This window comes from Hypanus sabinus, chromosome 13 (genome assembly GCF_030144855.1).
Source record: "Hypanus sabinus isolate sHypSab1 chromosome 13, sHypSab1.hap1, whole genome shotgun sequence".
Classification (NCBI taxonomy): domain Eukaryota; kingdom Metazoa; phylum Chordata; class Chondrichthyes; order Myliobatiformes; family Dasyatidae; genus Hypanus; species Hypanus sabinus.
Window position 1 is genome coordinate 10,203,780 of NC_082718.1, and position 18,331 is coordinate 10,222,110.

An 18,331-nucleotide genomic window follows, 5' to 3' on the forward strand; every position below is an offset into this window, starting at 1 on the left:
AGCACGTATTCACCATCTCAGGAGTGATCAGCACTTCCCAGGTGCACACAGCGTTACTCAGAGGATTCTCTGAATGTTTAGACAGTCATTTGAAATATTCTTGAGCAAAATGAAAAGAACTATAAATTGTCTAGAGTTCCTATTTATCACCTACAGGTTATTTTTGAGCCAGGCATACACAATGCTTTTTGAGGATGTTTTTCTCTTTATTTAACAGCAACACCCAAACCATCTGTCTATCCTTCCAACCCACTTTTTAATATTAGGTTTGAAATAGGATTCCACTTGCAGGGAAAACATTCCAGATCCTGACTATTGTGAAAGAGCAAACTGCTCTTCATCTCTCGTTCTGCCAAAGATTTAAAATCTGTGACCTCTGATTGCAGACACAAAGGGCAGAGGGAATAGGTTATCAACGAGCTGGCTGTTCTGTGTAGAAGTTCAGACTGACCTGCTGCCCACTCACCTCTTGGTCTCGCCACCAAATCTGTGAGCTGGAGAGACAGAAACACTTGAGACCCGGTCCATAATTTTAATGCGACACTGTGTCAGCTGATAGAATTTTAATAAGATCCTTCACCTTAAAAGGTAATTAGCTTGTTCTTTGTTGGTATATTTTAAATTAATTAAATGTAAGTCACCTCTTATTCAGACATCATCCCCTTCCTTCTCAGTCCTGAAGGAGGGTCTCAGCCTGAAACATCGACTGTTTACTCTTTTCGATAGATGCTGCTTGACCCACTGAGTTTTGCATGTTGACCCTTTATATCCTAGATTGCAATCCATAGTTTTTCAACCTCTCCACACACTGGACATAAAAGGCCTTTAATTCTTTGGGGGTGGATGCCGAGTGGGTATGGCAGTAACCAGAATTTTTATCCTAATTGACTAGGCTCATGACCTCAGACGAAAACCAGCAAACAAAACACATTTTATTCAGACTTTCATTGCAGAGTGAAGCTCCAGTGACACTCGATCACCTGTTACAGAGACAGTAATCAGTGAATTTCATTCAGTGATGAGGCCCCATGTCAAAGCAAAGCGCTTAAGTTCAATACATTGCAGGAAAAGCATCCCAAATCCCAACAATTGTGAAAGAACATAATTACCATATTTTTCTATACCACACCACAACCATCTTTTCTCCAAAAATTATCATTTAATTTATTATAAAAATGTTTTTACACAGAATGTGGTAGGTGTGTGGAATACACTGCCAGGGGCAGGAGATGAGGTGGATACATGGGGGACATTTAAGAGACTCTTAGATAGTAGGCACATGGGTGAAAGAAAAATAGAGGATTATGTGGAGGGAAACATGAGATTGATATTGGAGTAGTTTGTGAGCCAAAGGGGTTGTACTGTGCAGTACTGTTCTAAAATTCAGATTAGATTCAGAACATAGAAGATTACAGCACAGGAACAGGCCATTCAGCCCACAATGTTGTGCTAAACCAGCTAAAAAGCAAATCAAAAACAGCCAAACATCAATTCCTCCTACCTATACCATGTCCATATCCCTCCATCTTCCTTACATTCATGTGCCTATCCAAACATCTCTTAAATGTCTCTAATGTATTTGCCTCGAGCACCCTATCAGGCAGTGCATTCCAGGTATCCATGACTCTGAGTAAAAAACTTGCCCCTTACATCCCCCTTAAACCTACCCCCTCTCACATTCAGTGCATGCCTTCTGGTATTAGGTATTTCAACCCAGGAATGCAGATGCTTTCTGTCCTGTCTACCTATGCCTCTCATAATCTTGTAAACCTCTAGCAGATCTCCCCTCAGCCTCCGACGTTTCAGAGGAAGCAAAATATGTATGACGCCAAGTATGACCTTGAGATTCATTTTCTTGTAGCTATTTATCGTAGAATAGAAAAAATGCAATGAGAAACTACACACAAAGACTGACAAATAACCAACGTGCAAAGGAGACTAACTGATCAAATACAAAAAAAGGTAAATAAATAATACTGAGAACATGAGTTGTAGTGTTCTTGAAAGTGAGTGGATAGGTTGGAAGATCCAGTCAGAGTCGAAAGTGATCACCTCTAGGAGAACATAAAATCTATGTTCAAAAACTGCAATTTTTTTCCAGGAAAAATATAACTGGATTGCTTAATGCAAACTGAATAGAGGTTAGGATATTGAAAGTAATATCCTAATATCTTAATATTAATTCAATATTCAAACTCTATTCAGTTTACCTTAACCAATCCAGTTATAAAGTCTTGGAAATGGCAGAGATTACAAAGGGCAAGTGTATTTTTTGCAGTTTAAATGTTAATCATCAAGTTGTTAATTTGAGATCATGGGGATGCAAGAAGATAACTCATCTCATGACTTCAGGAAGCCTGTTGCCACTTCTTCCGGCCATCAGTCCACAGATTACTTCCTGTATCACACTAACCTCTGTGAGCAACTTTGCATGCAAGACTGGAGGGTTTCAACAACTAAGCCACATAGTGTTCATGTCAAGACCTGTAACACTATCTCTTACCATATTCTTTCCAGGATTTACAATAATCCTTGCTGTTTTAGTTAGGAAATGAATGGCTCTTTTCCATTTCTATTGAGGATGTGCAGTAACATGGCTGTGGAAATGGATCTAATTCTTTCAGTCTGAATTGTTGTGTTGTTACAAAATTCCCGTAACTGGATCACTTACTAGCGAAGATAGAGAGGTCCGTTGAAGTCTGATGGTACTATTTTTAAAAGTCTTTATTTATAAAGGGGCACAAAATAAGATTAATACAGACATTCAGATAATATACGTCATCAATACTCCATTGAAAAACGCGGGTATAATAATAATCATTAATTAAGCAATAGCTCTATCATTTGTCTAGGGGATATTGTATTGTCCGATGGAAAGATAAAAGTCACTGTCCTTTCAAGCTGCAGATTTTTGGGTTTAAGAGAGACGGTTTTAAACTTGTCCGGGATTTTTATGAGACCAATCCGTTGCGTCGGGGGAGTGGGTTCCCCGTTGTTAGTTCCAAGTCGTTTTCCGTGGTACCAGCCACCAGCCCACAGGCAAGGGAACCGAACGCACGTGGCTTCCTTCAAATGGCTTCCCGCTATTACGGGATCGCTAGCGTTTCTTCTGGTGCGTCTGAGGGGCTGTGCCTACAGCCCCTCTTTTATCTTAACTCGCAGGGTAGTAGATGTCAATCAGGTTGGGGTGATGCAATCCCTCTCTCAACCAGCCCACTTTGCCCGAGGGCTTGCATGTAGCATAGTCCCCAATCCACAAACGTTGTCTCCAGGAGACAATGGCCATGTCTCTCTCTCTCATTTCCTGGGTCCTCTGACCCAACCCAATAATGCTCTTGCGATTCTCACAAAGGAGGGGGCTACCCCACACCCTTCGGCCCCTCAGAGCTGTGGTACATTCATAACAGTGTGTAACAAAATTATACTGACATTGCATCTGAATAATGTAGTCTTTAGCATCAAGGAAGATTTGATTCAATAAAGCACTGATAGGATCCCGGAGCAGTTCTAAAAATAATTGAAGAAACCTTAGTAGCGACGTAAGACCATAAGGGAGTGGGATTACATTGTTTGCAATTAACACGTGTGAGTAAAAACTATAGGTAACACCAATATAATTGACCTCCCAAACTCTTAATATAGACGAGATACAAGGAAATAAACAGATGGAAAAACAACCCAAATTGAAAAATCAAAAACGAAGTAAACTAAACTAAACAGAACTAAACCTAAACTAAACAAAGCTGGGCTATTCTATTATATCGGATAAAATCATTAATGTGGTCAACTCCGCTCCTCTACTCAAATTAATAAATAATATAAAGGAATCGGAAAAGGTCAAATTACATTTTATGAAAGTATTGGATAAATGGTCTCCAAGTTTCTTCAAATTTAACCAAGGGATCAAAGGTACCACTTCTAATTTTTTCTAAGTTTAAACAGGTTTGGGAAAACCATTGAATGGGAGAAGGAACTTCAACTTTCTTTACCTATAGAGAAATAGGAGAAAATTCTTCAATTAGTTAACTTTTCTTCTAGTTGTGCTAAACATACGTTGATTCAATTTAAAGTGATGCATAGGGCTCATATGTCTAAAGATAAATTAGCTCATTTTTACTCTCGTATAAATCCGATCTGTGATAGATGTCATTCTGAGGTAGCCTCTTTGACTCATATGTTTTGATCTTGCCCTCTTTTGGAAAAATATTGGCAAGATATTTTTGATACATCCTCTACAGTTTTGCACATCGATTTACAACCTCACCCTATCACTGCAATTTTTGTTTTACCAATGATTGATCTGCCCTCTTCAGCTTAGAGGATGATTGCTTTTGCTACTTTAATGGCTAGAAGACCTATTTTATTGAATTGGAAAGAGATGAATCCGCCTTCCTACTTTCTTAAAGAATCAGAATTAGAATAGTGGGTATGACTGCGAGGCCAGGTTTCTCTCAGATGTGGGATGTCTGGGAGACTTACAGCCTCCCTGATGGCCACATCTGCGCCAGATGCATCAAGCTCCTGATTGATGACCTTCAGCTTGTTAGGGAGGAGGTGATAGACAGGAGATACAGGCAGGTAGTCACCCCAGGGCCACAGCAGGCAGGTAAGTGGGTGACAGCCAGGAGAGGGAAGGGAGGGCGTCAGGTAGTGGAGAGTACTCCTGTGGCTGTCCCCCTTAACAATAAGTACTCCATTTTGAGTGCTGTGTGGGGGGGTGACCTTCCTGGAGGAAGCAACAGTGGTCGTGCCTCTAGCACTGAGTCTAGCCCTGTGACTCAGAAGGGTAGGGAATGGAAGAGGAGGGCAGCGGTAACAGGGGACCCTTTAGCTAGGGGAGCACATAGGTGATTCTGTGAGCATGAAAAAGAAACAAGGATGGTAGTTTGCCTCCCAGGTGCCAGGGTCCGTGATGTTTCTGAATGCATCATGAAATGGGAGGGTGGTACATATTGGTACCAATGACATAAGGAGACAAAGAGTGGAGGTCCTGAAAGCAGAATACAGGGAGTTAAGGAGGAATCTGAGAAGCAGGAGCTCAAAGGTAGTAGTCTCAGGATTGCTGCCTGTGCCACGCAATGGTGAGTATAGGAATTGAATGAGGTGGAGGATAAATGCGTGGCTGAAGGATTGGAGCAGGGATCAGGGATTCAGATTTCTGGATCATTGGGACCACATCTGGTACAGGTGTGATCTGTACAAAAAGGATGGTTTGCACTTGAATCTGAAGGGCACCAATATCGTGGCAGGGAGGTTTACTAATGCTATTGGGGAGGGTTTAAACTAGATTTGCAGAGGGATGGGAACTGAAGTGAAGAGGCAGAGGGTGGGGAAATTGGAGCACGAGTAGAGACAGCTTGTAGGGAGTTTGTGAGGAAGGATAGGTAGATGTTAGAGCAAAGATGCACTCAGCCTGATGGTTTGAGATGTGTCTATTTTAATGCAAGGTGTATCATATACAAGGCAGATGAATTTACAGCATGGATCAATATGTGGAACTGCGATGGTCTGGCCATTACAGAGACTTGGATTTCTCAGGAGCAGGAATGGCTGCTGAGTGTGCCAGGCTTTAGATGTTTCAAAAAGAACAGAGAGGGAGGCAAAAGAGTGGGGGTGTGGTATTGCTAATTAGGGATAGTGTCACAACTGCAGAAAAGGAGAAGTCGTGGAGGGATTGTCTGCTGAGTCAGTGTGGGTGGGAGTCAGAAACAGGAAGGGGGCAAAAACTCTACTGAGTGTCTTTATAGAACCCCCCCCCCCCCAATAGTAACAGGGATATGAGGAGCAGATAGGGAGGCAGATTCTGGAAGAGTGTAATAATAATAATAGGGTTGTTATGATGGGAGATTTTAACTTACCTAATATTGATCAGCATCTCCTTATCAAAAGGGGTATAGATGGGGTGGAGTTTTTTAGGTGTATTCAGGAAGGTTTCCTGATGCAACATGTAGGTAAAACACCTAGAGGAGAGGCTGTACTTGATCTGGTACTGGAAAATGAACTTGGTCAGGGGTCAGATCTCTCAGTGGGAGAGCATTTTGGAGATAGTGATCACAACTCTATCTCCTTCACCATAGCGCTGGAGAGAGATAGAAGCAGACAATTTGGGAAAACATTTAATTGGGGTAGGGGGAAATATGACGTTATTAGGCAGGAACTTGGGAGCATAAATTGTGACCGGATGTTCTCAGGGAAATGCACAGCAGAAAAGTGGCAAAAGTTCAGGGAACCTTTGCATGGAGTTCTGCATAGGTATGTTCTTTTGAGGCAGGGAAAGGATGGTAGAGTTAAAGAACCATGGTGTACAAATTATGTCTAAAATCTAGTTAAGAGGAAAAGAAAAGCTTATGAAAGGTTCAAGAAACTAAGAGCTGTAGAAAATTACAAGGGAGGAGCTTAAGAATGGAATTAGGAGAGCCAAAAGTGGCCATGAGAGGCCTTGGTGAGCAGGATTAAGGAAAACCCCAAGGCATTCTACAGGTATCTGAAGAGCAAGAGCAGGCATGGGCAAACTACGGCCCGGGGGCCATATGCGGCCCATTAAGCTTTTTAATCTGGCCCACAGAACTTGATGAAATTATATTAATAAACCTTGTTAACGTTTTCTCCCCACAATTCTGGCATTTTCCCAATAGATGACGCACTCTATATACATTGACCTTTGTTGAGGTGCAGCGTATTACTCCACATTTGCGCTTTACTCTCTGTTTGGCTCGACCTATTTGTGTGAACAGGCGTTCAGCGTCATGAACATCAACAAAGCCAGCCACAGATCCAAGTTAACTGACCAACACCTCAGATCCATCCTGAGAATCGCCACAACAAAACTAAATCCAGACTTTGATGCGCTGGCTAAAAAGGGAGACCAACAACACTGTTCCCACTGAAATTAAAAATAAGTTTCTTCGTTGTGTTATGTAAAAAATGCATTTGAAAATATTTTTTTCAATAAGCCTTACACGTTACATGTCATTTCTGTTAAGTGATGGACATGAGTAGTGTGCAGGTGCACGTACGTTCTCAAAATAAAAAATGCGCTCCAGATCAAATAACGCGCTCCGCATACTGGCGCGCTGTCACTGTTCTGTCCTTGTGCTAGTCGTTGTTGAGTTTTGGCACAGGGGACAATTGAATAAGAAGGAGCAGGACAAGTAGACCTGCATCTCCTACCGTTTTTGAAATAAAGACAGTCAGGAGGAGAGTGATGATAATATCTTGAAGGATAACAGAATTTTCAGTGCTTTAAAATAATAACTGTTACTATTTAAAAAAGCTGTATTTTATTCATTTAATTTTCAGTGTTTTAAAAGTCATTTCAATAAATAGATAAATACCATGGGACTTCAAAGACAGATATTTTGTTGTAATGCATCTGTTCATTTTCAATTGAAATTAAAGCACATGTTTTCTACATATCCCATGATATTTTATTTTCTCTTATGAGGTGTATTACCATCTGCTCCTGGTCCGGCCCCCCTGTCAAATTTTAGAACCCTTTGTGGCCCACAAGTCAAAAAGTTTGCCCACCCCTGAGCAAGAGGATAAGCTTTGTGAGAATAGGACCAATCAGTTGCAATAGTGGAAATGTGTGCAGGGAGTCAGAGGAGATAGCGGAGGTACTTAATGAATACTTCGCTTCCGTATTCACCAAGGAAAAAGACCTTGGCAATTGTGGGGATAATTTACAGTGGACTGAAATGCTTAAGCATATAGTCATTAAGAAAGATGATCTGCTGGAGCTTTTGAAAAACATTGAGTTAGTTAAGTCACCGGGACCAGATGAGGTATACCCCAGGCAACTGTGGGAAGCGAGGGAGGAGATTGCTGAGCCTCTTGCAATGATCTTTGAGTCATCAATAGGGATGAGAGAAGTACCAGAGGATTGGAACGTTGCAAATGTTGTCCCCTTGTTCAAGAAAGGGAGTAGAGATAACCTAGGAAATTATAGATGATCCTGAGAGGCAAGATTTATGAGCATTTGGAGAAATATAATCTGATTAGGGACAATCAGCATAACTTTGTCAAGGGCAGGTTGTGCCTTATGAGCCTGATTGAATTCTTTGAGGAAGTAATAGGGCATTTGATAAGGTTCCCCATGCAAGGCTGCTTCAGGAAATAACGAGGCATGGGATCCAAGGAGACCTTGCTTTTTGGGTCCAGAACTGGCTGCCCACAGAAGGCAAAGGGTGGTTGTAGGTGGTTCATATTCTGCATGGAGGTTGGTGACCTGTGCTGTTCTGGGACCCCTCCTCTTTGTGATTTTTATAAATGACCTGGATGAAGAAGAAAAAGGGTGGTTTAGTCAGTTTGCTGATGACACAAAGGTTGGGGATGTTGGGGATAGTCTAGAGTGTTGTCAGAGGTTGCAGCTGGACATCAATAGTATGCAGAACTTGACTGAAAAGCGGTAGATGGACTTCAACCCAGATAAGTGTGACTCTCCTCCATCTAGCAGAATTAGTTCTTACACTCAATAATTTCTCCTTTGGCTCCTCCCACTTTCTCCAAACCAAGGGTGTAGCCATGGGCACCCGAAAGGGTCCCAGTTATGCCTGCCTTTTTGTTGGCTTTGTGGAACAGTCCACGTTCCAAGTCTATACAGATATCTGTCCCCCTCTTTTCCTTCACTACATCAATGACTGCTTTGGTGCTGCCTCCTGCATGCATGCTGAGCTCGTTGACTTCATTAACTTTGCCTCCAACTTTCACCCTGCCCTCAAATTTACCTGGTCCATTTCCAACACCTCCCTCCCCTTTCTTGATCTTTCTGTCTCCATCTCTGGAGACAGCTTATCTACTGATATCTACTATAAGCCTACAGACTCTCACAGCTACTTGGACTATTCCTCTTCCCACCCTGTCTCTTGCAAAAATGCTATCCCCTTCTCACAGTTCCTCCGCCACATCTGCTCTCAGGACAAAGGAGATGTCTTCCTTTTTTAAGCAAAGGGGCTTCCCTTCTTCCACCATCAACTCTGCTCTCAAACGCATCTCTCACATTTCCCACACATCTGCCCTCACCCCATCCGCCCACCACTCCACTCAGGATAGGGTTCCCCTTGTCCTCACCTACCACCCCACCAGCCTCCGGGTCCAATGAATAATTCTCCATAACTTCTGCCACCTCCAACGGGATCCCACTACCAAGCACATCTTTCCCACCCCCCCCCCCCCTTTCTGCTTTCTGCAGGGATTGCTCCCTACGAGACTCCCTTGTCCATTCGTCCCCCCCATCCCTTCCCACCGATCTCCCTCCTGGCACTTACCCTTGTAAGCAGAAGAAGTGCTACACCTGCCCTTACACTTCCTCCCTCACCACCATTAAGGGCCCCAGACAGTCCTTCCAGGTGAGGCAACACTTCACCTGTGAGTCGGCTGGTATGGTGTACTGCGTCCGGTGCTCCCGGTGTGGCCTTTTATATATTGGTGAGATCCGACGGAGACTGGGAGACCGTTTCGCTGAACACCTACGCTCAGTCCGCCAGAAAAAGCAGGATCTCCCAGTGGCCACACATTTTAATTCCACGTCCCATTCCCATTCTGATATGTCTATCCGTGGCCTCCTCTACTGTCAAGATGAAGCCACACTCAGGTTGGAGGAACAACACCTTAAATACCGGCTGGGTAGCCTCCAGCCTGATGGCATGAACATTGACTTCTCTAACTTCTGTTAATGCCCCTCCTCCCCTTCTTACCCCATCCCTGATATATTTAGTTTTCCACCCCCCCTTTTTTTCCTCTCTTTCTGCCCATCACTCTGCCTGTTCTCCATCTCCCCCGGTGCTCCCCTCCCCCTTTCTTTCTCCCTAAACCTCCCGTCCCATGATCCTTTTCCTTCTCCAGCTCTGTATCACTTTTGCCAATCACCTTTCTGGCTCTCAACTTCACCCCACCCCCTTCAGTCTTCTCTTATCATTTCACATTTTCCCTTCCCCCTCCTACTTTCAAATCTCTTACTATCTTTCCTTTCAGTTAGTCCTGACGAAGGGTCTCGGCCCGAAACATCAACAGTGCTTTTCCTTATAGATGCTGCCTGGCCTGCTGTGTTCCACCAGCATTTTGTGTGTGATGCTTGAATTTCCAGCATCTGCAGATTTCTTCGTGTTAAGTGTAAAGTGGTTCATTTTGGTAGGCCCAATTTAAAGGCAGAATATAATATAAATGGTAAGACTATTGGCAGTGTGGAGAATGAGATCTTGGGGTCCGTGTTGATAGAACACTCAAAGCTGCTGCGCAGGTTGATAGTGTTGTTAAGAAGGTGTATGGTGTGTTGGCATTCATCAGCTGTGGGATTGAGTTCAAGAGCCGTGAGGTAATGTTACAGCTTTGTAAGACCTTGGTCAGACCCCACTTGGAGTACTGTGTTCAGTTCTGGTCACCTCACTACAGGAAGGATGTGGATACTATAGAGAGAGTTCAGAGGAGTTTTAAAAGGTTATTGCCTGGATTGGAGGGCATACCTTATGAGAATAGGTTGAATGTACTTGGCCTTTACTCCTTGAAGTGACCGAGGATGAGAGGTGACCTGATAGAGGTGTATAAGACGATGAAGGGCATTGATCGTGTGGATAGCTAGAGGCTTTCTCTCCAGGATTGAAATGGCTAGCATGAGGGGGCATAGTTTTAAGGTGTTTGGAAATAGGTAGCGAGGAGATGTCAGGGAAAAGTTTTTCACATAGAGAATGATGGGTGCATGGAATGCACTGCCAGCGGTGGTGGTGGAAGCAGATACAATAGGGTCTTTTAAGAGCCTCTTAGATAGGTACATGGAGTTTAGAAAAATAGAGGACTATGCACTAAGGAAATTCTAGGCAGTCTCTAGAGTAGGTTAAATGGTCGGCACAACATTGTGGGCTGAAGGGCCTGTAATGTGCTGTAGATTTCTGTGTTCTATATTCTATGAAATACAGAGCTTGGTAGTGCTGAAACAATTAATCTGGGCACCATGGGCCAGGTTATGGAAAAGTGTGTCAATTGATACCACTGCTAATCATGCCTTCAATTACTTTTGCTGATGATTAACAATGGATATTATACTGTACATTATTCAATTGAATGTAGGACAGGAAAGAGGGACTAGACATCCTACTCCTGCTCCAATAGTAACTGCATATTCTTATTACTTCACCAGGTTTCAGGCCAGTCTTTAGCTCCGGCCAAGCCAATCCAACCTCAACCTCCCTAATTCCCCAAGGCAACGAAACCAACTCTACGGATGATAAACAAAGTACAAGCAAGGGAATCACAACTGTTATTCCTGCTATGTCCACTGAGACCACACAGGCTAAAGCGATCAATTACACTTCAGTAACATCTACAGGAATATTGGAAAGTACCAAACTTTTCAATGCTTCAATTCAAGCTACTCTTCCCTCAACTTCACAAGCAGCAGGTAAGGATAACGAACCAGGCTGTTCTTTGACACTAGCATTGAACATGAAATATAATGATGGATCTAGACTTGGTTGCAGGAGGGGCAGGACTGACAGCTCAATATTCCAAGATTCCATTGTTTTAGATGCAATAGAGTGGGAGGAGTAGCATTACTATTCAAGGAAAATGTCATGCCACTGCTTAGTCAAGCTAGACTCGATTAGTGAGGCTTTAAGGATTGAACTGGAGGAATAAGAAACATATGACCATATTAATGGGTCTATATTATCTAACATTCTGAAGTCCACAGGATTTAGAGGAAGAAATTTGTAGAGGGATCACAGACTGTTGCAAGAAACATGAAGTTGTTATAGTAGGTGATTTTAAATTTTCACATATATTCTGGGGTTTCCATACTGTAAAAGGACTAGATTGGATAGCACTTGTCAAATGTGTTCAGGGAAGGTTTCTTAATTAGTACATAGAGGTCGCAATGAGAGAGTGTGCAATACTTAATCTGCTATTAGCAAATGAACGAGGGCAGGTGAGAGGAAGTTAGTGTAGGGGAACACTTTGCATCTAGTGATCATAATGCCATTTGTTTCAAAGTAAATATGGAAAAAGATAGGTCTGATCTGTAGGTTGAGATTATAAATTGGGGAAAGGCCAATATTGATGGTATCAGAAAGAATCTGGCAAGTGAGGATCAGGACAGGCTGTTTTCTGGCAAAGGTGTATTTGATAAGAGGGAGGCCTTCAAAAATGACATTTTGAGAATACAGAGCTTGTATGTACCTGTCAGAATAAAAGGTAAAGATACCAGGTTTAGGGAACCTTGGTTTTCAAGAGATATTTAACTCCCGGTTAAGAAAAAGAGGTACATAGCAGGTAGAAACAAGTGAGGCGCTTATGGAGTTTAAGAAATCCAAGAGGACATTTAAGAAAGAAATCAGGAGAGCTAAAAGAAGGCATAAAGTTGCCTTAACAGACAAGGTGAAAGAGAACCCTAAGGGATTTTACAGATACGTTAAAAGCAAAAGGTTAGCAAGGGACAAAATTAGTCCTCCAGAAGATTAGAATAGCAATCTATGCATGGAGCCAAAAGAGATGGGGGAGATCATAAATGGATTTTTTGCATTTGTAATTACTCAGGAGATGGACACAGAGTCTATTAATTTGAGACAAAGCAGCAACAAGGTCATGGACCTTATACAGATTATAGAGGAGGAAGTGTTTGTTGTCTTGAGGCAAATTTGGGTAGATAAATTCCCAGGGCCTGACAAGGTGTTCCCTCGGACCCTGTAGGAGGCAAGTGCAGAAACTGTAGGGGCACTAGCGGAGATATTTAGATCATCCTCAGTGATGTGTGAGGTATTGGAGGATAGCTAATGTTGTTCTGCTTTTTAAGAGAGGCTTTAAATAGAAACCAAGAATTTATAGGCCAGTGAGACTGACTTCAAAAGTGGGAAAGTTATTGGAAGGTTTTGTAAGAGACAGAATATATGTGTATTTGGATAGACAAGGATTGATTAGGGACTGTCAGCATGGCTTTGTGTCGACTAGCTTGTGTCTAATAAATCAACCAATTTTTCAAGGAAATTACCAGGAAAGTCATGATATTGTCTACATGGACCTTAGCACAGTATTTGACAAGGTCCCATATGGTAGGTTGGTCAGGAAGGTTCAGTGGCTTAGCATTCAAGATGAGGTTGTAAATTAGATTAGACATTGGCTTTGTGGCAGAAGCTAGAGAGTGGTAGTAGATGGTTGCCTCTCTGACTGGAGGCCTGTGTCTAGTGGAGTAACTCAGGGATCGGTACTGGGTCGATTGTTTTATGTCATCTATATCAATGGTCTGAATGATAATATGGTTAACTGGATCAGCAAGTTTGCAGATGACACCAAGATGGAGGTGTTGTGGACAACAAGGAAGGCTATCAGAGCTTGAAGTGGGATCTTGGGATCTAGCTGGAAAAATAGGCTGAAAAATGGCAGATGGAATTTAGTGCAGTTAAGAGCGAGGTGTTGCTCTTTGGTAGGGCCAACCAGGGTAGGTTTTACACATTGAGCAGTAGGGCACTGAGGAGAGCAGTAGAACTAAAGGATCTGGGAATATAGGTCCAGAATTCATTCAAAGGAGGGAGGCTTGCTAATGCTGTGGGGGGGGGGGGGGAAACTAGATTTGAAGGGGGTGGGAACCGAAGTAAAGAGGCAGGGGATGGGGCGTTTGACGTACAAGTAGAGAGAACTTGTAGGGAGTTTGTGAGGAAGGATAAGCAGATGATAGAGTGAAGGTGCCCTCTGCCAGATGGTTTGAGATGTGTCTATTTTAATGCAAGGAATAGCTTAAACAAGGCAGATGAACTTAGATTGTGAATCAATATGTGGAACTATGACGTTGTGGCCATTACAGAGACTTGGATGTTTCAAGGGCAAGAATGGCTGCTGAAGGTGCTGGGCTTTAGATGTTTCAAAAGGGACAAGGAAAGAGGCAAAAGAGGTGGGGGAGTGGCATTGCTAATCAGGGATAGTGTCATGGCTGTAGAAAAGGAGGAGGTCATGGAGGGATGGTCTGCTGAGTCATTGTGGGTATAAGTCAGAAACAGGAATAATAATAAAATGGCTGTTGTGATGGATGATTTTAACTTTCCTAATATTGACTAGCATCTCCTTAGAGCAAGGGGCTTAGGTTGGGTGGAGTTTGTTAAGTGTGTTCAGGAAGATTTCCTGACTCAACTAGAGGAGAGGCTATACTTGATCTGGTATTGGGAAATGAATCTGGTCAGAACTTGGGAACATAAATTGGGATCAGATGTTCTTAGGGAACTGCCTGGCAGAAGTATGGCAAATGCTCAAGGAACATTTGCATGGCGTTCTGCATAGGTATGTTCTATTGAGGCAGGGAGAGGATGGTAGGGTCAATGAATCATGGTGTACAAAGGATGTTGAAAATCTAGTTTAAGAAGAAAAGGTTCAATAGGTATACTTAATGTCAGAGAACTGTATACAATATGTATCCTGAAAACAGTAGAGAAGTACCCCAAATGATGAATGACAGTTAAATGTTTAAATCCCAAAGCCCCCCCCACAAGTAGAGCAAGGCAATGGCCCTACCTCCACCAGCAGAAGTGTATCAGCACCCTCCACCGAGCACTCAAATGCAAAGCATCAATAAACAAACATTGCAGTACCCCAAAAACTACTTGTTCACCCGGTAATTTGACATACCACAGGCTCTCTCTCCCCCCTAATAAGGAAAAAAATAGGTGTCCCCATTTCACAGTGAGCAGGGAGACATAACAAACAACTTGCTGATTTATGATGTTAAAAGTCTGTTTCCAAGCTCTGCGTTCAAAGAATCAGCACCAAAATGGTGCAGCTCTCCAAACACACAACCTCTGGCAGCTAACCTGCTGCTCTCGATGTTCCGTGTTCTCTTGTGACGCCGAAATCAGGGGCACCGGCCTAGAATCAGCGCGTCCCCAGAGCCACGAAATCCTGGAACCCTGAAGGTGCGCTTGTCTTCCAGGTCACGTTCTTGGGGTATGAAAAAAGCAGCCAGTTGTGAGCCCTGAGAGCGGGTCACATTCCCACAAAGAACCGAAGTCAGTGTATAACTCCAGGTCAGGTTCTTCAAGAAGAACCCTCACACACACTTAAAAAGGAGAGAAAAAGAGACAGCAAAGAGAACAATAGAACTGTTTCTGAAGATGTAAGCAAATGAGTTGTCGTTTAGTGCCATCTTGACCTTGTCCTGCTTCCGTTTCGAAAGGTTCAAGAAACTAGGTACTGTAAGAGCTCTAGAAAATTACAAGGGTGCCAGGAAGGAGCTCAAGAATGAAATTAGGAGAGCTAGAAGGGGCCATGAGAAGCCTTGGTAAGGAGGATTGAGGAAAACCCCAAGGCATCCTACAAGTATTTGAAGAGCAAAAGAATGAGCTGTGTGAGAATAGGACCAATCAGGTGTGTCACGTACCCCGTGACGGGTTAACGAACCAGCAGAAATGGAAAACACATTGGAGTCTGGTATTGCTATAAACTAATAGTGTTTATCAGTAACTACGCAATGCAGTACTATAAACGTAGCTATCTGAAACTGGTTAGCAATGATATATACATACAAAGTGTGGAAATAGGAACAAATCTAGGCTCTTTCAAGCCTAGGGGTGAATGGATACAGTCTTACGATGATGAAGACAGTTCAGTTCAGTTTGAGGTAGTTAGTTGAGTAACATTGGAAAGAGAGAGAGGTGAGCTGATGCTGTCAATCTTCCCGTTGACTTCCGAAACCCTGTTGTGTTCACCAACTATGACCATAACACGTGCAACCGTTCTTCGGTGATGGAATTATCACCCAGGCAAGGGTGGACACAGAAATAGTTCCCCACTGGTCACACCCTTTCACACTGCAAGAGCCACTGACCGATTTCCCCGAATCGATCCTCGAAAATCCCCACCTGCCTGTGGGTGCAACAAAGCTCGTTCAGAGTCCGAAAGCTTGCGTCTCTCTATGTGACAGCGGACCTGGTTTTCATCTCCACGTGGTGGACACCAGCTGTCCATCAACCTGCTCCGCCCTCCTCTCTCTTCAAGAACTTTGCAAGCAGGCAAGTGTCCTTGTGGAAAGGTAAACAACTTGTAGAGAAACCATAACATCAATCTTTCGAACATTCTTTGCCTCTCTCTCTTTCTCTCTCTCTCTCTTAATAACAGCTCAACCAGTGCACAAAAGTCAGACACACACACACACACATTAAAGTGATAGTCCATAGAAAATATGAACCCTAGGGATACACAACAGGTGCAATAGTGGAAGCATGTGCATGGAGCTGGAGGAGGTATCTGAGGTACTTAATGAATACTTTACTTCAGTATTCACCAGGGAAAAGGACCTTGGCAATTGTGGGGAGGGCTATTGTCCAAGTGCAGGGCAATGGGCAAGGCAGTTTGAATGGTTTGCCATGGACTAAATGGACCAAAGCGCCTGTTATGTTCCATAGTTTTCTATGACTCAAATGGATCATCCGCTGGATGTTAGCCAGTTTCTTTGTGAGTGCTCACTGTCTACTGACAGCACTGTTGAGCTGCTGGTGAGTTCTGCTGTCTGTCTGCTGCTGCACTGGGCTGGCTTCCCATACTGCACTGCCAGCTCCTGAGCATGCTGGTAGCAGCTTGGGTCTGGCAAGCAGTTGACAGAGAGACCCTTGGCAGCGTTTCTTGGCCTCTCATCCCACCCCCAACCTCAAGTAATAGCACTGTGGGTAACATCACAGAGGTCAAGCACTTGAGAAAAAGGTTTTTCTTAATTATTTAAAATATTAAGAAATTTTTGGTCAGAGTGCGAAGCGAGTTGCTGGCAGAAGGTGTGTGCAGGTTCAATTTCAACACTTAAGAGAAGTTTGGATAAATACATGGATGGGAGGGGTACAGGGGGGTGCTATGGTCCAGGTACAGATCAATGTGATAGGCAGAATAATTGTCTGCAAAGACCAGATGGACTAAAGGGCCTGCTCCTGTTCTCTATGACCCAATGACTAAAATAAGAACATGAGCTTTATCCTTTTCTGAAGGTTTGTATATTGGTATTCTCCCTTCCCTGACTTTTAATTCATCCCCCAATCTGAACACTCAGAAGAGCCAAAGTGCTGACCTCTTCCTGGGGCCCTCCATTTTTCTTTCATCCCTGTGCCTACATAAGAGCCTCTTAAATGTCCCTAATTTATCTGCATCTACCTTCATCCCTGGCAACACGTTCCATGTACCTACCGCTCTCTGTGTTAAAAATAAATAAATAAATAAATTTACCTCTGACATCCCCTTTATATTTTCCTCCAATTATCTTTAAATTATGGTCTTGTATAGCAGACATTTCTGCCCTGGGGAAAGAACTATTGGCTGTCCACTCTATGCATTCCTCTTATCATCTGTACAGCTCCATCGCGTCACCTCTCATTTTGCTTCGCTCCAAAGAGAAAAGCCCTAACTCACTCAACCTCTCCTCATAAGACGCTCTCTAATCCAGGCAGCATCCTGAGAAATCTCCCCTCCACCCTCTCTACAGATTCCACGTTTTTCCTATAATGAGGTGACCAAAACAGAACACAACACTCTGCGTGGTCTAACCAGAGTTTTATAGAGATGAACCATTACCTTGCAGCTTTTGACATCAAGCCTTTGACCACTGAAAGCCAACACATAATGGGCCTTCTTAACCACCCTACAGCTAGACAGCAACTTTGAAGGATGCTGCTTGACTAACCACGTTGTTAGTGCATTTTAATCTGATGATCCAATTGAATATATTTCCTTTTCAGAATTTAATGTTACGGGGCTTGATTTACGTACTGTAGGTCACCTAGTGACAGAACATTTTACATAGAACAGTACCAAACAGAAATGGGTCCTGTATTTCTGTGCTGAACACAGTGTCAAGTTATACTAAATTTCTCCTGTTTGTAGGTGATCTAAGTTCAAGTTTAATTGTCATTCAATGATATACACAAATACAGCTCAATGAAACAGAAGTTGAGGTGCAAAACACAGTCCCAACAGTCATACACAACACAAGGCACAGATACTCACATTAGCAGAAAAACATAGTCACAAAATATATATAGTTCAAGTCCCTGAGTGTCAAGGCCTGTAGACTGATGGTGCACGGGATGTTATCCTGGAGCCACGTGTTTCTGCAAATACAGTACAAGCATGACCAGTCATTCTCTGAACAGTCTTGTGCCTATCTAACAATCACTTAAATTCCTCTTTCATATCTGCTTACATTACCACCACCCCTTGCAGCCCATTCCAGGCATCCACCATTCTCTGGGTCAAGAAAAAACTTGCCCTGCACATAATCTTTAAACCTTCACCCACTCTTCTTAAACAGATGTCCTCCAGCATTTGGCATTTCAACTTTGGGGAAAAAAAACTCAAACAATCTAGCCTAGCTATGCCAGTC

The 18,331-nt window shown here is 43.0% G+C and overlaps 1 protein-coding gene across 2 annotated transcripts in view; it reads left to right on the forward strand.

Annotated features, from left to right (window-relative positions):
• The window catches only part of podxl (podocalyxin-like), a 161,232-nt gene that overhangs the window by 94,156 nt on the left and 48,745 nt on the right, over positions 1-18,331 (forward strand). For both annotated transcript variants that reach the window (XM_059987092.1, XM_059987093.1), the window contains exon 2: positions 11,132-11,392. In XM_059987092.1, coding sequence (XP_059843075.1) covers positions 11,132-11,392 — 261 coding nt within the window. The remainder of the gene's footprint in view (positions 1-11,131; positions 11,393-18,331) is intronic.